The sequence below is a fragment of the Manis javanica genome, chromosome 15, assembly GCF_040802235.1.
Source record: "Manis javanica isolate MJ-LG chromosome 15, MJ_LKY, whole genome shotgun sequence".
Taxonomy (NCBI): Eukaryota; Metazoa; Chordata; class Mammalia; order Pholidota; family Manidae; genus Manis; species Manis javanica.
Genome location: NC_133170.1, coordinates 58,622,035 through 58,639,922, shown reverse-complemented (window position 1 = coordinate 58,639,922; position 17,888 = coordinate 58,622,035). Strand labels below are relative to the sequence as shown.

Below are 17,888 nucleotides of genomic sequence, written 5' to 3'. Positions count from 1 at the left end.
CTGTCTCCACTGCCTGAGCCAGTGGGCCGGGCACACAGGTATAAGTTTTTGTCCCAGAGCAGCCAGATATGGATCCCTGCTTTCCACAAGCAGCCGGAATCCCAGTCTCCCCAGGAACTCTGCCTGTATTAACTTTCCAACCCAGTAGTCGTGCGAGTCTCAAGAAAGCACCATGAAATGTAGGTTTGTGCTCCCAGAGCAGATCTCTGGAGCTAGGTATTCAGCAGTCCCAGACCTTCCTCTCCCTCCCTGCTCCATTTCTCTTCCTCCCGCCGGTGAGCTGGGGTTGGGGAGGGGCTCGGGTCCTGCGGAGCCACAGCTCTGGTACGTTACCCGGTTCGCTGAGGTCTGCTCTTTTCTCCAGGTGTGTGTGGTCTGATGTGTCCTCTTTTCTGTTGCTCTCTCAGGATTAGTTGCACCAATTAAATTTTCTAATTGTATCCAGTTTTAGGAGGAAGCCTCTGTCTCTCCTCTCACGCCACCATCTTTAATCCGAATCCCCCTAGTTTTTACATTTTTAAGTGATTTTAAAAATTCAAAAGGAAAATAATAATCTGTGGCACATGAATATTATATTAAATTCAATTTTCGTGCTGAAAAATAAGGTTTTATTGGAACCAGGCCATTTACATATTAACTATGACTGCTCTCATACTACAATAACAGAGTTGAGTAGATGTGAGGCCGGTTCGCCCACAAAGCCCGAAATATTTATTACCCTGCCCTTTAGAGAAATATGGTTTCCATCCCTGGTCTACACAGTCACTGTGTTTTTGTGGTTTGAGTTTAAGTAAAGGGAAAAAATAGCTAAAATATCAACTGTTTATCAAGCATTGTATTAGACACTTGATGTTGATCATTTTTTATTTTCCTAGCAAACCTGGGTAGTTCTATCATTCCCATTTTACAGAGCAGGGAAGTGAGACATAGAAGAGACAAAACAAGCTGTCCGAGGTCACAGCCACTAAGTGAAAGCCCTGAGGTGTACATTTGTTCTGTCTGACCTGAGTCTACCTTGAACAGTCTACCTTGAACCACAGCGCCTGAATTTATTCCATTCTTGGCTGAATAATTTACTTAGAAGCTTTGTCCCATGTGTCTTAATGGCTAACCTGAAGTGGCATCTCTTAAACAGGCCATGGAAAGGGGTGGGGAAGCTGGGTTCCTCTCTCCCCACTGCTTGCTGAGATTCTTCAACAAGAACTTCCTGGGCCCTTCGCGTTCCTCCCGGAAGTGGGCCCAGGTGCCTGACTTCTCAGCTGGCTTGGCCGAGAGCTGGGGGAGTTTTCACAGCTGCTGTGCTGATCCCTGCCTCACAGCCTGAGTCTCCTCCTCACAGCTGGGGTTGACAGCCTGGCCCCTATGCCAGGAAAGGAGGGCTAGGACTCAGTTCTCCATGAGGCCCGGGAGGCAGTGTGCATAGTCCAGAAGCATACCTCTATGTCTCTAATTTGTCATTGTCATTCAGGCTTACAAGGAATGGAAGATCATCTCCTCATTTACACCTTCACTACCTGACTCCAGAGAGGAAAACGGGCCACTGATTGAAGTGCCTCTGGAGAAACCCAGCTCCTCCCAGGGTCGGCCTCTCACGGTGAATCCAGAAATGTACAAGGTGATTTCTGTCATTTGTCCATTTGATAGGGAGCCAGTAAACAAGGCTTGGGCGAGAAGGTGGGTTAAAGGAGCCTTGGACCTGGCTAGCTTCTGTACATGAATGCTGGGGAGTAGAGGGTGGGAAAGGGAGCTGCTGGGATCTCAGTGTTGGCACCCCCCACCTTTTCTGGAAGACATCTAGGCATGACAGGGGCAGGGGGCACTGTCTGAAAGTAGAAGGGGAAGGTGTACCTTCTCTTCACCCCCTGGAACCCAGTTCTGTCTATGTTGCAGACAGGGAGCTCAGAAGGGACGTCCAGGACTATAGTTAGTGGAGATTGTGGTGTACCAACCTTGGCTATGTTGGAGAGGAAGGATTTCCCTCTGCCCTTCAAGGTGCTTTTGGCTGGTCTAAGAATTATATTGATGTGAAGCAGATTAACAGGAGAAAGTAACAGTTATGTATGTTGAAGGAATCCATGTAAGCATGAGAGATCCAAACACAGGCAGAGTGAGGTGTAAATGTATCCAGAACCTAGGAGGGGGTGGGGCTCTGGAACTTCCAAGGGAAGGAAAGTAACTCACAAGACAATGAGGAAGAGCATAAGCACACCCTGGAAATACGGGTTTGGCTCTAGCCCACCACAATAAAGCAAATAGTGCAATAGAGCAAGTCAATTGAATTTTGGCTTCCAGTGCACATAGAAGTTACATTTACACTATGCTATAGGCTATTACATGTGCAATAGCACCATGTCTAAGAAAACCAAAGTACATGCCTTAATTAAAAAATACTGCTAGAAAGGGCTAACCATCATCTGAGCTTTCAGCCAGCTGTAATCACTGCTTACAGACTACAAATATAACAAATGCACTAATAATGAAAAAGTTTGAAATATTGCAAGAATTCCCAACATGTGACAAAGAGACATGAAATGAGAAGATGCTGTTGGAACAATGGTGCCAACAGACTTGCTGGATGCAGGGCCTCCACAAACCTCCAATTTGTGAAAACACAGTATCTGTGAGGCACAGTAAAGCAGAGTGCAAAGGATGAGGTGTGCCTGTCAATGTTAGGTAAACGGACATTTGCGGGGCACACGGAAGCAAGGGAGCAGGGAGAGGTTTAACAGGCTTTGCAGAGCTCCTGCCTGTCCACCACCCCTGGAGCATCTTACACTGTGTTATATGTGGTAATGGCTCCCTTCCTGGAGTGGGTCCTGTATTTAAATTCTCTTAGGCAGTTGGGGGAAAGTTAAAGGTTCTGTCAAAGATACTTGCTTGCTAGAGCTTCGCCTACTTGTGTCCTGGCTGCAGTGAGTTCCTCGAGTCCTGCTCACATCTGTGCTGTCCTCTAAAACTTACTTTCTTTATTCCTCCAAAATCGGGGGAGGCCACTGAAACGTGTCATATCATAGTTCTAGTTAGAAGCCTATGTGCTTAATCCTATCTTAGCTCCTCAACGGAGAGCTGAAGCAGCTGTATACGGCCATCACCCGGGCTCGGGTTAACCTCTGGATCTTTGATGAAAACCCGGAGAGGCGGGCTCCTGCTTTCAAATATTTCATCAGAAGCAGTCTTGTCCAGGTTGTGAAGACAGATGAAAATAAAGGTAGGATCTCATTAACGTAGCCTGGCTGTTGTATAGAAAAGCAACTGTTCTTATGGTGTAAAGGGGATAGTTTTTTGCAACATTTTCTTTTCACAATCTTCTGAAGAATGAGAGTTTGCATTTATTGCCAAAGTGTGTGGGCGAGTGTGGTTGTAATGGGATTGAGCAGGCTGACTCCTTCTGGGAAAATGTCTTATTTGTTCTTTCAAAGTGGGGTCATGGGCAAGAATTAGAGGAAATAGGCTCTGTTGGGAGAACACAAATTACTATGGGCTTTGCACAGCTGATTGACAATATCTGTTCACATAAAGAATGCACATATCTTTGACCCAGTAATTCCACTTCTAGGAATTCATCCTAGAGATATTCTTGCATAAAATCTCAAAGGTCCATGTACAAAAGTGCTTGACACAGGCCTCTTGGTAATTATAAGAGACTAAAAACACCTCCTTAGATGCCCCACCAATGTAATACTGTAGTGGCTTCTCTGGTTCCAGTGGCTTCTCTGGTAGGGTGGGGTGTGTTGAGTAGATATGACAGCTTTTGCTGTTTACTTTTATACTTTTCTGTGATGTTTGAAATGTTTTAAAAAACCCCAAACCATTATCATGTATTGTTTTCATAGTTTACAAGGGCTAGCTAATTTAAAAAAATGGAGCGGAGATCTCCTGGTAGGATAACTAGGAGAGAAATAGCCCTTCCGAAAGCAGAAAATTGCTGTCTCGCTTGTAGGTTGGCTGCTCGACTGGCTCCCCAGGCCACGGTTAATTTCTCTAAGGAGAGGTGATGGGACTGGGCTTGGCTGCTGCACAGAGAGCTGCTGGATTCCTGAGCGCTTTGCAGCCAACTTTATGGAGGCTATTTCTGGTCACAGCCAGCAGCTCTGCTGGGGACTGGGACTAGGTGTTCTGTTCCTGGGTCTTGACTATTGTGGTGTAATGAGAGTCAGTCATGGCGTTAAGAACTGGTTTCTCATTAAGGGCTCTCCACCTGTGTGGCCATGACCTTGGCAGGTCACCTTCTCTCCCTGCGCCTGCACCTCCTCAACTAAAAGGGAAGCGAGTGGCTTGGCCTGCCCACCACGGTCGTTCCTGATCTGCCTTGCAGCTAACAGTCCTTTTATTCTCCAAATATATTCTGGGACCCATTATAAGGGATCATCAAGACAAGTCATTTTCTTTAATTTAAAATTCAAGGGGAAAAAAGATGTCAGTTTATTTTATATCTTGGTAGCATTCAGAAAACAATGAAAAGTACAGTCTTAATAGTGTAAGTTGCACATGGGAAGTCTGTAGGAACATTTGGACCCACTGTACAAGGGAGCTCGAGATGGGCATGGTGGCCATTCAATTTGGGGTTCTTCCACATGGAGTGGGCAAAGTGCATGGCCCTATGCAGAGATTCTGTGGGGCTTTGCTGTGGGAATAAAATGTCACAGAGCACAAACAGTGCACATGGAGTCCAAGCAAGATGACACAGAGTCCCCTTTGCTTCGCACACAGCGTTGCAGGGCATGGCAGATGTCCGGCAAGGCAGGGTCAGCCTGCAAGGCTTAATGTATGTTTTGTGCCCTATCAACACAGCTGGCCTGCCTGCCTTGCTGCCCCAGTTGCTATCCACTGGCCTGGGTGTCTCTGATCCCTGCAGCAGAGATTGGGCGGCAGCATCATCCTGGTATTTGCTGTCTTTCCTGTGCTTTGTGGAGCTGTGGCTGAGAACCGCCAAAGTGTTGCCCACTGCTGGTGGTGCTCAGGGGGCCGCGGCAGGGGGTGGCAGCCCCCAGCAGGCTAGGTGGGTAACAGAAGGGACCAACAGCAGGACTGCAGTACTATGTCCGCCGATGGCAGCGTGCTGACAGCTGACTGTGAGGAGGGCATAGTCTGTACTTTGGGAAGTACTGTAAAATTTTGTAAAACCCTACTGCCTTCCTTGCTAAAACCCCTGGATGAGAGTTTGCTGAGAGCTACATGGCTTTGGATTTTCAAGGAGGAATTACTTGCTCTCTGTCTTCTAATTCATGGTCATAGGAGGGAAAGTGGACCGAAGTCTAAGGCTCTCCTTCTTCCAAAGCCCACCACAGCCTGGCTAACATCTGTCTGAAATGAATATGGAAAGACAACACAGGTGTATCCATATGCTAGGGCTTCCACAATAAAACACAGACTGAGTGGTTCACACAACAGAAATACTCCCCCTAGTTCCGGAGGCAAGGAGTCCAAGGTCACGTGTCAGCAGAGTTGTTTCTCCTGAGGCCTCTCTCCTTGGCTTGTGGATGCCTGTCCTCTGTGCCAGCCCCTGATGTCTCTGTGTGTGTGTTGATCTCTTCTTATAAGGACACCAGTCGGCTTGGATTAGGCCCTAACAGCCTCATATTAACTTAATCTCCTCTTCAAAGGCCCCATCCCTGAGTATGTCACCTTCTGAAGCACTGGAGTGAGGGCTTCAACACATGCATTTTCATGGAGGAGGGGGTGTGAAATGCAGCCCATGGCCGCAGGTTTAAGCGAACGAATGCCTGGAGAGGCAGGCAAGCCCACTTCTCTTTCTCATTTTAGAGTTTGACGACAGCATGTTTGTGAAGACCTCAACCCCTGAGGAGTGGATTGCTCAAGGGGAATACTACGCCAAGCACCAGTGCTGGAAGGTGAGGTCTGGACCCGGAGCGGGGCTGAGGCCCTCGGAGGCCGTGGTCTCCTCCCACCTGCCGGGCAGGTCTCCCACTACGGCACTTGTCGTAGGGTTAGGGTGAGAGTCGTGGTGTTTGTGCCACTGCTTCAGAAACTTTAGGTCACCCTTGATGGGGACAGCTCCCCATCCTGCCCCTTGCCCAGTGCAAGTGGGACAGCCCCTCATTTTGGCCGACAGCCCACGTGTCCCTGTTGGTAGGAACACAGAGGGCCCGGCCTCTGCCCCACCAAGGCATCCCCCTGTTTCTTTTCTTCCCCTGCTGTGCTGAAAGCTTAAAAGCTTTTGCTGTCCTCATACTGCATTTTAAAGTAGTAACAGATTGGTCCCCTTGTTTGTTTTCCAAGTTGATCAGACATGGACTTGCCTGCCTGTCTGACTCTGATGAGCAGGGTTAAGCTTTTCCTCCAGACCGAGTGGACTGACTGATGTCCAGCCACAAGCCCTCTGGAGCCTGAGGAGTCTCCTTCTGGGAGTGATAATTGTCAGTCCTCTCAAAATAGTGAAGTCACCTGAAGAGCTCCATGCCTCCCCTAGTGATCATCCCCCCACGTCTGGAGGCCTTGGGTGAGGCAGTGTGGCGTGTGGGTTTCCCATGATGCAGGGGTAATGTCTTCACCTGAAGGTCACAAATGCCTTTAGCTCACCAAAGTCGGCACAGGCATCTCATCCCGTCTCTGCTGTGCCATCTGCAGCTAGTGGGAGGTGTCCCCTCATGGCTGCATAACAGCTGCAGCAGCACCAGGCCCCCATTCCCTCAGCAGCAGCGCTCCCAGGCAGGAATGAAGTACAGGCACTTTCTTCTCATGGGCCTTTCTTTATCATGACATCCCCAGTGGACTTCCTGCACCTCACTGGTCAGTGCTAGGTCGCATGCCCATGCCTGGCTGCAGGGAGTCAGACAGAACAGTCCCACCTGGCAGTTTCAGCCCCTCCTGGGAGGCCAGTTCTGCCATCAGGCCAGAAAGGGAGGAGAGTTCAGTGTAGTGCTTCTTCTGGTCTGAACTCAGCTGCCGAGTCTACTTTTAGGTTGCCTCCTGGCTGCCTCTTGGCTTGGATGGTGGGGTACAAGCGTTTCTTGTATGAATCACATGTCCTTCATACTCCAGCAGGTGGCCTGGGCCTGTTTGCAGGATGCCTGAGCAGGATCAAAGCGTGGCACAAGCACCTGAGGCCTCAAGCTGGCCTAGAGTTAATTCTGTTGCATTCTGTTGGCCTAAGCAAGTCATAGCTCAGATCTGAAGGAGGGGAGAGAGGCAGCACTGTCGGTGGGAGAAGCCACAGAATATACTGTAAAGGGGAGTGGACAGATACAGGCAGGGGTAAAGTACTGTGGCCACCCTTGCCATCCATTGTAAGGGGTGAGAAAACAATTTGCATGGCTTTGTGTTGGGGTGTGTCTGGAAATCGGGTCTGTAACTTTGGAGCATTTAGCTGACAGAGCCTCACAACTTTATTCCTTGCCTGTCCTTGCTACAATTGGAAATAAATACTGAACACTTGGCTGTTGTAAAACCAAGGGTTCTGTGTTTGGAGAGGAGTGGGGAGGGAAGGAGGGGATAAATGGGCAGCAGGCATGGATATGAAACTGGGAAACTGTATAAGGTCTCCCCCTTTTCCATCAGAACACTGTTGGTGTTACCCATACATGTTGCCCTTGGCTTTCCTAAGCTTCTTCCCTTTAAAAGTGCCCTTGGAATATGCTCGAGTCTAAAATCTCAGGGGAGCTGGCGCAGGTGAGAGTGTTATTAAAAGCCTCTCTGCCTGACTTGCTCTGACTCTGTGGGAGGGCTCCCGGACTCCAGTGGTCACTGAGCTCTGGCTGCCTATCTGTGCATGGTTTAGAACCACCATACAAATGGAAACTGCCTGAGACTCAATCATTCAGCAAATTCCTGTTGAGTTATGGGCCAAGCATTGTGTTTGGGTCTTGGGGAGATGATGGTGAATGAGACAGCCTAAAGAAGTGTGTGGTTCCAGCTGCGGACAATGTCACAGACCAGCTGCTCCCAGAATTGCCAGGCCTGGCCTGGGAGACTGCTTTGAGTGGGAGCCTTGAGCTGAGATCTATAGGATGAATGAAATTAACCAGGCAGAGAAGGGCTGGAAGAGCATTTCAGTCAGAGGGAACAGTGTGTATGAAGCCTTTGTGGTGGGAAGGAGTGTGGCAGAGGTCATGGGAATGAAAGGAGGCCAATGGGACTTGGGGAGGCTGGAGCAAAGAGCCTGAGGGGGGAGATGCTGTCCTGTCCACTTTTCAGCAATTGCCACTGAGTCCTTCCCTTGCCCACAATGAGACCTAATCTTTACAAGCTGGAGTGCATGTGAACTTTTGCCCAGTAACCTGTGCTTTGAAGCACCGTGTTAGCATTCTGGCTTTAGAAAAGCAGACCTCCGCTGGCAGGCATGAGGGTGCAGGCAGCTCTCCGTGATACTTGTCTGCCCTCTTGTTATTTGGCTGACACAGATCTGCGTGGCCACGGGTCTGGTCAGTCATCTTTGGAATGTGTTGGTACCATCTCTACCCCATTTCTACCCTCAGTAGGTGCTCCAGCAACATGGCCAGTTAGTGGTTTAGTCACTAACTAAAGAAAAGTCCCCAGGTGACTTCGAGCCAATTGCTGCAGGTCTTGGCCTAAGGTCGCTGCTGCGTACAGCGAGAGAGAGGAAAGCTCTCACATGTGGCTGTTGAAAGATGAAAAGAGGTCATTACTATGGTGACCTGTAAAAATATGTAAGGTTCCCCTGCTATCTGAAAGCAATATTCTACAAAACCTTCTGTAAGCCAAAATGGTGTAAAGTGAAGAAGCAATTACCCTTAATTTATATGGAAAAAAGTTTTGAGCATTCCCAGAGCCCCAAAATAACCTTCCTTCGCCATTTGGATATCTTAGGATGCATCTTGCTATCAGATGCACAAAGTAAGTCGAGATAAAGCCCAGAGGCTCATAGATACAGTTGGAGCATCTTGATGCTGAGCTGCTGAGTGTGGTTCCCAGGAGAGCATGGGGGGGGGGCCCTTGAGGCTCGGGGTGGCCGCTGCTTCTGTAAGGGCTGCTGCAGAGCAGACGCTGAGCTCTATTCTCACTTCTCTCCTTCCTTCATGAAAGTGAAAATCCTCTCTGGATTTCTTTTAGTTAGGGAAACAGGGACTAACATAGGTCTTTCCTAAAAGCTGAGTGACATCACACAAACTTTCAAGTAGGGGGGAGCTGTATTTGCCTTTTCTGTTGCTTCTGGGTGCTTCAAAAGGAACCTTGGAGTGTGAAGTGTTAGCTGGCAATCCTGTTGGGCATTATCCTCTGGAGCCATTTCCTCCAGCTTACCAGCACCTTCCTGTTCCCCCTTCTCCAACTGGGCTGGCCTTAGACTCCACCCTTTGTCAGTGCAGACACAGAACGCACGTCACCTCCATCACCTTGCTGGGATGGAAACCTTTTGTCTATTCCAGGTTGCAGCCAAGTGTTACCAAAAAGGAGGTGCATTTGAGAAGGAGAAACTGGCATTGGCCCACAACACTGCCCTGAACATGAAATCGAAGAAAGTCAGCCCCAAGTAAGAGTCTCTGGCATCATCCAATGAAATCGGCAGCTTATGTGCATTGGTGTGTGGCCAACAATCCACGAAAGTCTGTTTTCTTCCCTCCTCCCAGGGAAAAGCAGGTGCAGTACTTGGAACTGGCTAAGACCTATTTGGAGTGCAATGAGCCGCAACTGTCCCTTAAGTGTCTGAGCTACGCCAAGGAGTTCCAGCTCTCCGCCCAGCTGTGTGAGAGGCTGGGGCAGGTAGGGCCTCTGCCTGGGGCTGCTTGTGGGAGAACAGGGCTTCCCTTGAGCAGCTGGGGTACAGGTGATGGTGGCTTACCTCCACCTGTGTCAGGAAGGGGGTTGGCTCCAGCAGGGGAGCCCTGGTTTGTCTTCTTCACCAGTGGTTAGGCCGCTCCAACGACAAGTGTGTGTCCACATCGGTGTGAGTGGTTGAGCCTTGATACCCGCCAGTGGAAGGCCTAATGTTTGAGTCAAAGGGAAGATGGGCTTGGGAATATTCCTGCCTTCCTTCTCTCTGTGTTCGGTCTGGAGTCTGCCTGTGCAGAGAGCCTGGCATTTACATGGCGGTTTGTCTGTGTTCTCACTCAGTAATCACTCTACATCTGCACAACCAATTTGGCAGCCACAAGCCACTTGTGGCTATTTTATTTAAAATTTAAGTTAATTAATATGTAATACAATTAAAAATTCAGCTCCTAGTCTCACTAGCGCATTTCAAGTGCTCATGGTTACAGACATTTCTGTCACCGCAGAGATCTCCCTGGGACAGAGCTGCTAGACTAGAGCACAGCTACTTAGAGTGGACAGCATGCAGATGCGCCATGACTGGTGTTTGCAGCAAGGTTAGCTTGGAAGATGCGAGTAAGCAGTCAGAGATGTATATAGCCATTTGGCATTCTGTGATATCCAAGTGGCGATGATCTTCTTAGAGGTTCTTTTTAACTGAGCTATAATTAACATACAACAAGATGATTTGATATATTTATATATTGCAAGATGATTCCCACAGGAAGTTTAGTTAACACCCATCACCACACAGAACTACACATTTTTTTTTCTCTGGTTATGAGAACTTAAGATCTACTTCAAGTATTCCATACAGTGTTGTTAGCAATAGTCACCATGCTGTCCATTATGTGGTTCATTTTCAGTGTATCAGTTGAGATGGACTGGGCCATCTGGTGGTGTAAACCCAGCTGGCCCCTCATGGCAGGCAGTTTGAGAAGCTGTGCCCTGGAGTGCCCACTGTGGCAGCTGCACCCCCCTGTATAGGGCTTTATGACCCTCCAGTGGGGAGGTGGGTTTTTGTGTCTCTGTGTGAAATGTAGTAGCCCCTTGATACTCAGAGCATCCTGGGCCTTGGGTGGTGTGGGGATACCTCCTGGGGAGTCTCAAGTGTGGCACCAAGTCATGTCAAAGAAGATAAGGCTTTCCCAAAGCTGCCTGTCCTGCCCTGTGTTTATTATGGGATGTGATTTGTTAGGATGTGGGAGATGGGAATGGAATAGGGATTTCAGCATGGGTAGAAATTTGGGTCCTAAGAATTCTGAACTTTCCGTGTTCCTTAGCTTCCCCCGAACCAATCCCCAATGTCACCACAGCTTGGACCCTAAGCAGTGACAACTCCAGGGAATAGGCCCAGGCCTATTGCTTTCCTCTGTGGGCCTGCCAGTGCCTGCTGTGGCCTCCTCCCTGTTTACTTTCCTTGTCCACCCTGCAGGCTGCCAAGTTTGCCTCTGAAAGTGGGTGGTGCAGGGAACCAGGGGGCCCTAAGTACAGTGCATGTCCCTTCTCCAGGACTTCAGTTCCTTCAATGTGGAGGCCACCTGGCCCTGGGGGCACAGCCTTCCCTCCTTCCTTCTGCTTGGCTGCAGGTGGCAGCTTTCTCTGCCTTTTCTCACCCAGTACATTCTAGCATCTGCAGGCCCCACCCTGGCAAGGGTCTGGTTCCCTTTCTTTGTTGAGGCTTCTCCTGGGAAGGGTGTTCGGCCCCCAGCCAGCATCAGACCTCTTGTGGCCATCCCACCAAACAACCGGCATGATTCAAATCAACCAGCTTGGCAGCAGCCTTTGTCAAAACCCTTAGGCCAAATCGCCTGTCTGTTCCCAGCTCCCACATGTGTGCTACCCGTGGGAACACACGGTTTGAGGGGGCCACGGGAGTGTAAGATTTCCCTTCAGGGCTGCCTCTGTCTCATCAGCTCCCTGCATCTCCCCAGACAGCTGCACTGGTTTCCCTGGAAACCTCTCGAGGCTCTCGCTCCGGGTGGTAGTTAGAGGCCTCTTCGGGGAGCCGAGCGGGCCTGAGCGAGAGCTGCTGAGTAGAGCCAGTCCCATCTTCTTTCTCCAGTTGGGCTCACACTTGGTTCCTTCCATGGCCTCACTCGCACTCAGGGATTTTTCTTCTGAGTAAACAACATAGTTGAGAAGAGGAAAAGAGGAAGGGTATTAGATGTCCTGGTTATGGGGTTACTGCTGTGGCCGAGGTGGCTCTGGGAGCTCCCTGGTCTGTGAGGTCTCTGGGCATACGAGAACCTTACACCTGAATCTTGTTTATACTTCGGCACCTTGTGTAGCTTGTCTGTTTAATAAAACCTAGCTAAGATTTATTAGCATGCCTGGCGTATGTATTCTGTCATGTTTCATTTTGATTTTGTTTTCTCTTTAGGCCTCAGGTGAAGCATGGAGAATCATGAAATTAAACAGTCAACAGAGAAATGTGTGCCCACTGTGTGCCAGGCATGCTGGGTGCTCAGCAGCCACAGAGCAGGGCCTCTGCCTTGCAGAGCTTCCCTCCAGTGTGGGAGAGAGATGGTAGATAAGTGCATCTAGAGAGATGGTAGATAAGTACACAAGATGTCAGCAGTGAAGGGGCCAGGTGAGGGGAGAGAGGGCGTCGTGTGTTGCTGTTTGAGGTAGCAGGCAGTCAGATTGTTGACTGCTAAGCAGAGACTGTGGGAACACCTGGTGGAGGGCATCTCAGGCCAAGGATTCTTGCAGGGAAAAGCCCCATGGGTGGGAGTGTGCAGGCGAGTTGGAAGAACTGCAAGGAAGCTGGTTTGGCCAGAGCACAGCAAGTGGGGTAGAAATGGTAAAATGAGCAAGAGAAGGTGGCAGGAACAACTTGTGCAGTCTGGCAGTCTGTGACATTAGCCACACCAAAGCATTTAACATGTGTCCCCACAGACGTGCATAAATGAGAATAAAGAACAGTATTTTCCATATGTATCTATTTCAAGCTTATTTAAATGACATTTGTTCTGGTTTTCCTTTTCTCACCACCTGCTCTAGTGTTAAGGTCTGGCCAGGTGTCTGATCATGGATAGTATTCCAGAATGAGCACCCACTGCCTTTGACTTCCCATTTTCCCAGTGGTGAGCAGACACACAGTGCCATAAGCACAGTGCGTCTGCTCCCAGGCCTGAGGAATGCTGGGAGTGGGCTCACATAGTCTCAATTTCACTTTGTGCCAGAGGCTCCCTTGTGCCCCACATTTTTGACCATGTTCAGTGGGTTCTGATTTTCTAATTTTTGCAAATCTCATGGGGTGCATTTCACTGTGGTTCTACTGGCATTTACCTTGTTGAGCATCTGCATTTACTTCTTAGTCGTTCAGTTTTCCCCCACTGCACCCTGCCCATTTGTGTCCTGTGCCCAATTTCTGTTGTGTTTTCAGGCAAGTCTTTTTCATGTGGTTGTGGGAAACTGTTCTGTGTTCTAGACCTGTCCAGTCTAGTATGGCAGCCACTAGCTGCATGCAGCAGTTTAAGCTGAAATTAATGAAAATAAAATGAAATGAAAAATTGAGTTGCTCGGGTACCACTGCTCACATTCATGTGCTCACTGTTCACTCATGGCTAGTGGCTACCATAGTGGCCAGCAAGTGGCCAGCAAAGACAGGGGGTATCTGTCTTCACAGACAGGTCTATTTGATGGTTCTGGTCTATTTGTGAATGGTCGTTTTCTCTCCATCAATGCTATTTCACATGCTCTTTGTTGAACAGTTTTCTTTTTTTATTATTTTTTTATTTTGTTGTCATTAATCTACAATTACATGAAGAGCATTATGTTTACTAGGCTCCCCCCTTCACCAAGTCCCCCCACAAACCCCATTACAGTACTGTCCATCAGCGTAGTAAGATGCTGTAGAATCACTACTTGTCTTTGTGTTGCACAGCCTCCCCATACCCCCCCCACATTATACATGCTAATCGTAATATACCCTTTCTTTTTCCCCATCCTTATCCCTCCCTTCCCTCCCATTCTCCCCAGTCCCTTTCCCTTTGGTATCTGTTAGTCCATTCTTAGGTCCTGTGATTCTGCTGCTGTTTTGTTTCTTCAGTCTTTCTTTGTTTCTATACTCCACATATGAGTGAAATCATTTGGTATTTGTCTTTCTCTGCCTCACTTATTTATACCCTCTAGCTCCATCCATGTTGTTGCAAATGGTAGGATTTGTTTTCTTCTTGTGGCTGAATAATATTCCATTGTGTTTATGTACCACATCTTTTTTATCCATTCATCTACTGATGGACACTTAGGTTGCTTCCATTTCTTGGCTATTGTAAATAGTGGCTTTTGGATGTAGAGTTCTATAGATGTCTATTAGGTCCATCTGTTCTAGTGTGTTGTTCAGTGCCTCTGTGTTCTTACTTATTTTCTGTCCAGTGAATCTATCCTTTAGAGTGAGTGGTGTGTTGAAGTCTCCTAAAATGAATGCATTGCATTCTCTTTCCTCCTTTAGTTCTATTAGTATTTGTTTCACATATGTTGGTACTCCTGTGTTGGGTGCATATATATTTATAATGGTTATATCCTCTTGTTGGACTGAGCCCTTTATCAGTATGTAATGTCCCTCTTTATCTTTAATTACTTTCTTTGTTTTGTGGTCTATTTTGTCTGATACTACTGCAACACCTACTTTTTTCTTCCTGTTGTTTACATGAAATATCTTTTTCCATCCCTTGGCTTTTAGTCTGTGCATGTCTTTGGGTTTGAGGTGAGTCTCTTGTAACCAGCATAGAGATGGGTCTTGCTTTTTTATCCATTCTATTACTCTGTGTCTTTTGATTGGTGCATTCAATTTACATTTAGGGTGATTATTGATATGTACTTATTGCCATTGCAGGCTTTAGATTCGTGGTTACCAAAGGTTCAAGGTTATCTCCTTTAGTATCTTACTGTCTAACTTAACTTGCTTATTGAGCTATTTTAAACACTGTCTGGTGATTCTTTATTTTTCTCCCTTTATTTTCCTCCTCCTCCATTCTTTATATGTTGATTGTTTTATTCTGTGCACTTTTGTGTTTCCTTTAACTGCTTTTGTGGGTAGTTGATTTTATTTTTTGCCTTTAGTTAGTATTTGGTTGGTCTGCTTTCTTTGCTGTGATTTTATTTTCTCTGGTGACATCTATTTAGCCTTAAGAGTGCTCCCATCTAGAGCAGTTCCTCTAAAATACCCTGTAGAGGTGGTTTGTGGGAGGCAAATTCCCTCAACTTTTGCTTGTCTGGGAATTGTTTAATCCCTCCTTCAAATTTAAATGATAATCATGCCGGATACAGTATTCTTGGTTCAAGGCCCTTCTGTTTCATTGCATTAAATATATCATGCCATTCTCTTATGGCCTGTAATGTTTCTGTTGAGAAGTCTGATGATAGCCTGATGGGTTTTCCTTTGTAGGTGACCTTTTTCCTCTCTCTAGCTGCCTTTAAAACTCCTTGTCCTTGATCTTTGTCATTTTAATTATTATGTGTCTTGGTGTTGTCCTCCTTGGGTCCTTTCTATTGGGGGTTCTGTGCACTTCTGTGGTCTGATCGATATTTCCTTCCCCAGTTTGGGGAAGTTTTCAGCAATTATTTCTCCAAAGACACTTTCTATCCCTTTTTCTCTGCCTTCTTCTTCTGGTACCCCTATAATGCAGATATTGTTCCTTTTGGATTGGTCACACAGTTCTCTTAATATTGTTTCATTCCTGGAGATCCTTTTATCTCTCTCTGCATCAGCTTCTATGCGTTCCTGTTCTCTGGTTTCTATTCCATCAATGGCCTCTTGCATCTTATCCATTCTGTTTATAAATTCTTCCAGAGATTGTTTCATTTCTGTAATCTCCTTCCTGGCATCTGTGATCTCCCTCCAGACTTCATCCCTTAGTTCTTGCATATTTCTCTGCAGCTCCATCAGCATGGTTATGAGCTTTATTTTTAATTCTTTTTCAGGGAGATTGGTTAGGTCTATCTCCTTCTCAGGGTTTGCCTCTGTGATCTTGGTCTGTATCAAATTCTTCTGCCTTTTCATGGCAATAGAGGTATTTGTGGGGACCTGGTGCATGTGTTGGCTAAGAGGAAGTCCCTTCTTGCTGGTTTGTGGCCTTCCTCTCCTGGGAGAACAGTGACCCCTAGCGGCTTGTGCTGGGTAACTGCATGCAGACGGGGTTTCTAATTCTTGCCCAGCTGCTGTGGAGCTCCATGGTTGCTGTGGGCATGGCCTGCCTCAGGCTGCTTCTCCAATATGGCGGAGTCATGTCAGAGGGGAAACGGCCGGGAGGCTGTTTATTGCTGTGAGGGGCCTCTGAGTTGCGCTGCCTCCCAGGGGTTTAGGACGCCCAGAGTTCCTTGGGATTCTCAGCTGCTGGGCTAAGTGTCCCGGGATGCTTCTGTCCAGCTGTGGGGTCCCTGTCCCTTTAAGATTTTCAAAAATCACTCACTTTTTTTTGTCCCCATGGTGCCAGCTGTGGGGACCTGCTCACAGGTCTTACTGTCCTGTTTCCCTAGTTTCCACATCCCACACATGCACTGTGTCTGTGCTCTGGTGCGGATGGCTGGGGCTGGGTGTTTAGCAGTCCTGGGCTCCCTCTCCCTCCCTGCTCTGACTCCTCTCCTCCCACTGGGAGCTGGGGGGAGGGGCGTTCGGGTCCCACCGGGCTGGGGCTTGTATCTTACCCCCTTCACGAGGCGCTGGGTTCTTGCAGGTGTGGATGTAGTTTGACTGTTGTCCTGTGTCTTCTGGTCTCTCTTTTAGGAATAGTTGTATTTGTTGTATTTTCAAAAATATATATGGTTTTGGGAGGAGATTTTCACTGCTTTACTCACACCACCATCTTGGTTCTCTCTCTCTCATTGAACAGTTTTGATGTCATCAAACCCACCAGTTTGTCCCCTGAAGTTTGTATGCTTTATGTGTTGGTGAAAACTTTCTTTACCTCAGGGTGGTGAAGATACTTTCATGTGTTTTCCTCCAATGGCTTTAACCCACCTGGAGCTGAAATTTGTGTATGGTGTGAAATTGGGATTTAGTTCTATTTTTCTTTCTATGAAGAATTTAGTTTTCCTAATATTACCTATGTTTTAGTGTTTTAAACTGGGTTCTAACAAATAGCAGACATATTATTATTCATGCTGTTGGCTTATTTTTTAAGGTAAAAAGTTATGTTATGAATAATCTAAGAGCAAAATTTACTCTGTCCTAGATAAGAGATGCTGCCTATTTCTATAAGCGAAGCCAGTGCTACAAAGATGCTTTCCGATGCTTTGAGCAGATTCAGGAATTTGATCTAGCCCTTAAAATGTACTGCCAAGAGGAGCTTTTTGAAGAAGCTGCTATTGCAGTGGAAAAGTAGGTGGTTTTATTCTCTCCCTCTCTCTTCCCTCTGTGCTCCTCCCCTCCCTCCTACCTGCTGCACCCTGGAGGCAGCCTGCCCTGGGTGTCATTACCCTGCTCTTCTGAAGCGGCCTGGTCACATTGCCCTCCTTCCACTTGAGTGGTGGCCTCAGTGCTGGGTCAAGAGGTCCTTGAGAGCAGGATTTTGCATTTTTCACTCTCTTCACAAGCTTTGAACAGTGTTGTGAGGGGAAGGGGCAGAAGAGGATGAAGGGTGTATTACGCATATTATAAAACATGCATGGCGATTTTGTGCCTAATGATGATTCTGACCACCTTTCCCTGCTGATGTGGGGAGGGACAAAGGTGAGAGCACTGGTGGGCAGTCAGGGTTTGCTTCATCATCTCGGCCATGCACTCACACATATGTGAATGATATATATGTGCACATGCCCTCAGTTGTAGGACACACATGTTTCATACATGACCCAGGAGTGCCTCCTGGAGCCATTAGTCCAGCTCACATTCCAAGTGTGAAGTGGAGATAGTGGTTGACAGGGTGTTTAGAAACAGCATGTGACTGAGGCCCCTGGAGAGCCTCCTGATGGCCTGAGACAGCTGGGATTAGAGTCCTCTCTCCCTCACAGCTGCTCAGCAGGGTCTGAGTCCACACAGCTCCTGGAAGAGTAGGCTATGGGGCTATGGACTGCTTCTAGATTTTCTTTGCTTTCTACCAAATTATACATGTGATCAAATGAAAATAATTTACCCAGATATTCAAATTTAGATTTTTATGTTTAAGTTAGCTTTTATTAAAATAAAATATATATTCAAGAAATATGTACATAAT

The 17,888-nt window shown here is 47.4% G+C and overlaps 1 protein-coding gene across 3 annotated transcripts in view; it reads left to right on the top strand.

Moving 5' to 3' along the window:
• Nucleotides 1-17,888, top strand: part of TRANK1 (tetratricopeptide repeat and ankyrin repeat containing 1) — an 85,771-nt gene that overhangs the window by 59,515 nt on the left and 8,368 nt on the right. For all 3 annotated transcript variants that reach the window (XM_073223776.1, XM_073223778.1, XM_073223777.1), the window contains 6 exons: nt 1,469-1,615; nt 3,052-3,208; nt 5,764-5,852; nt 9,345-9,448; nt 9,546-9,678; nt 16,908-17,053. In XM_073223776.1, coding sequence (XP_073079877.1) covers nt 1,469-1,615; nt 3,052-3,208; nt 5,764-5,852; nt 9,345-9,448; nt 9,546-9,678; nt 16,908-17,053 — 776 coding nt within the window. The remainder of the gene's footprint in view (nt 1-1,468; nt 1,616-3,051; nt 3,209-5,763; nt 5,853-9,344; nt 9,449-9,545; nt 9,679-16,907; nt 17,054-17,888) is intronic.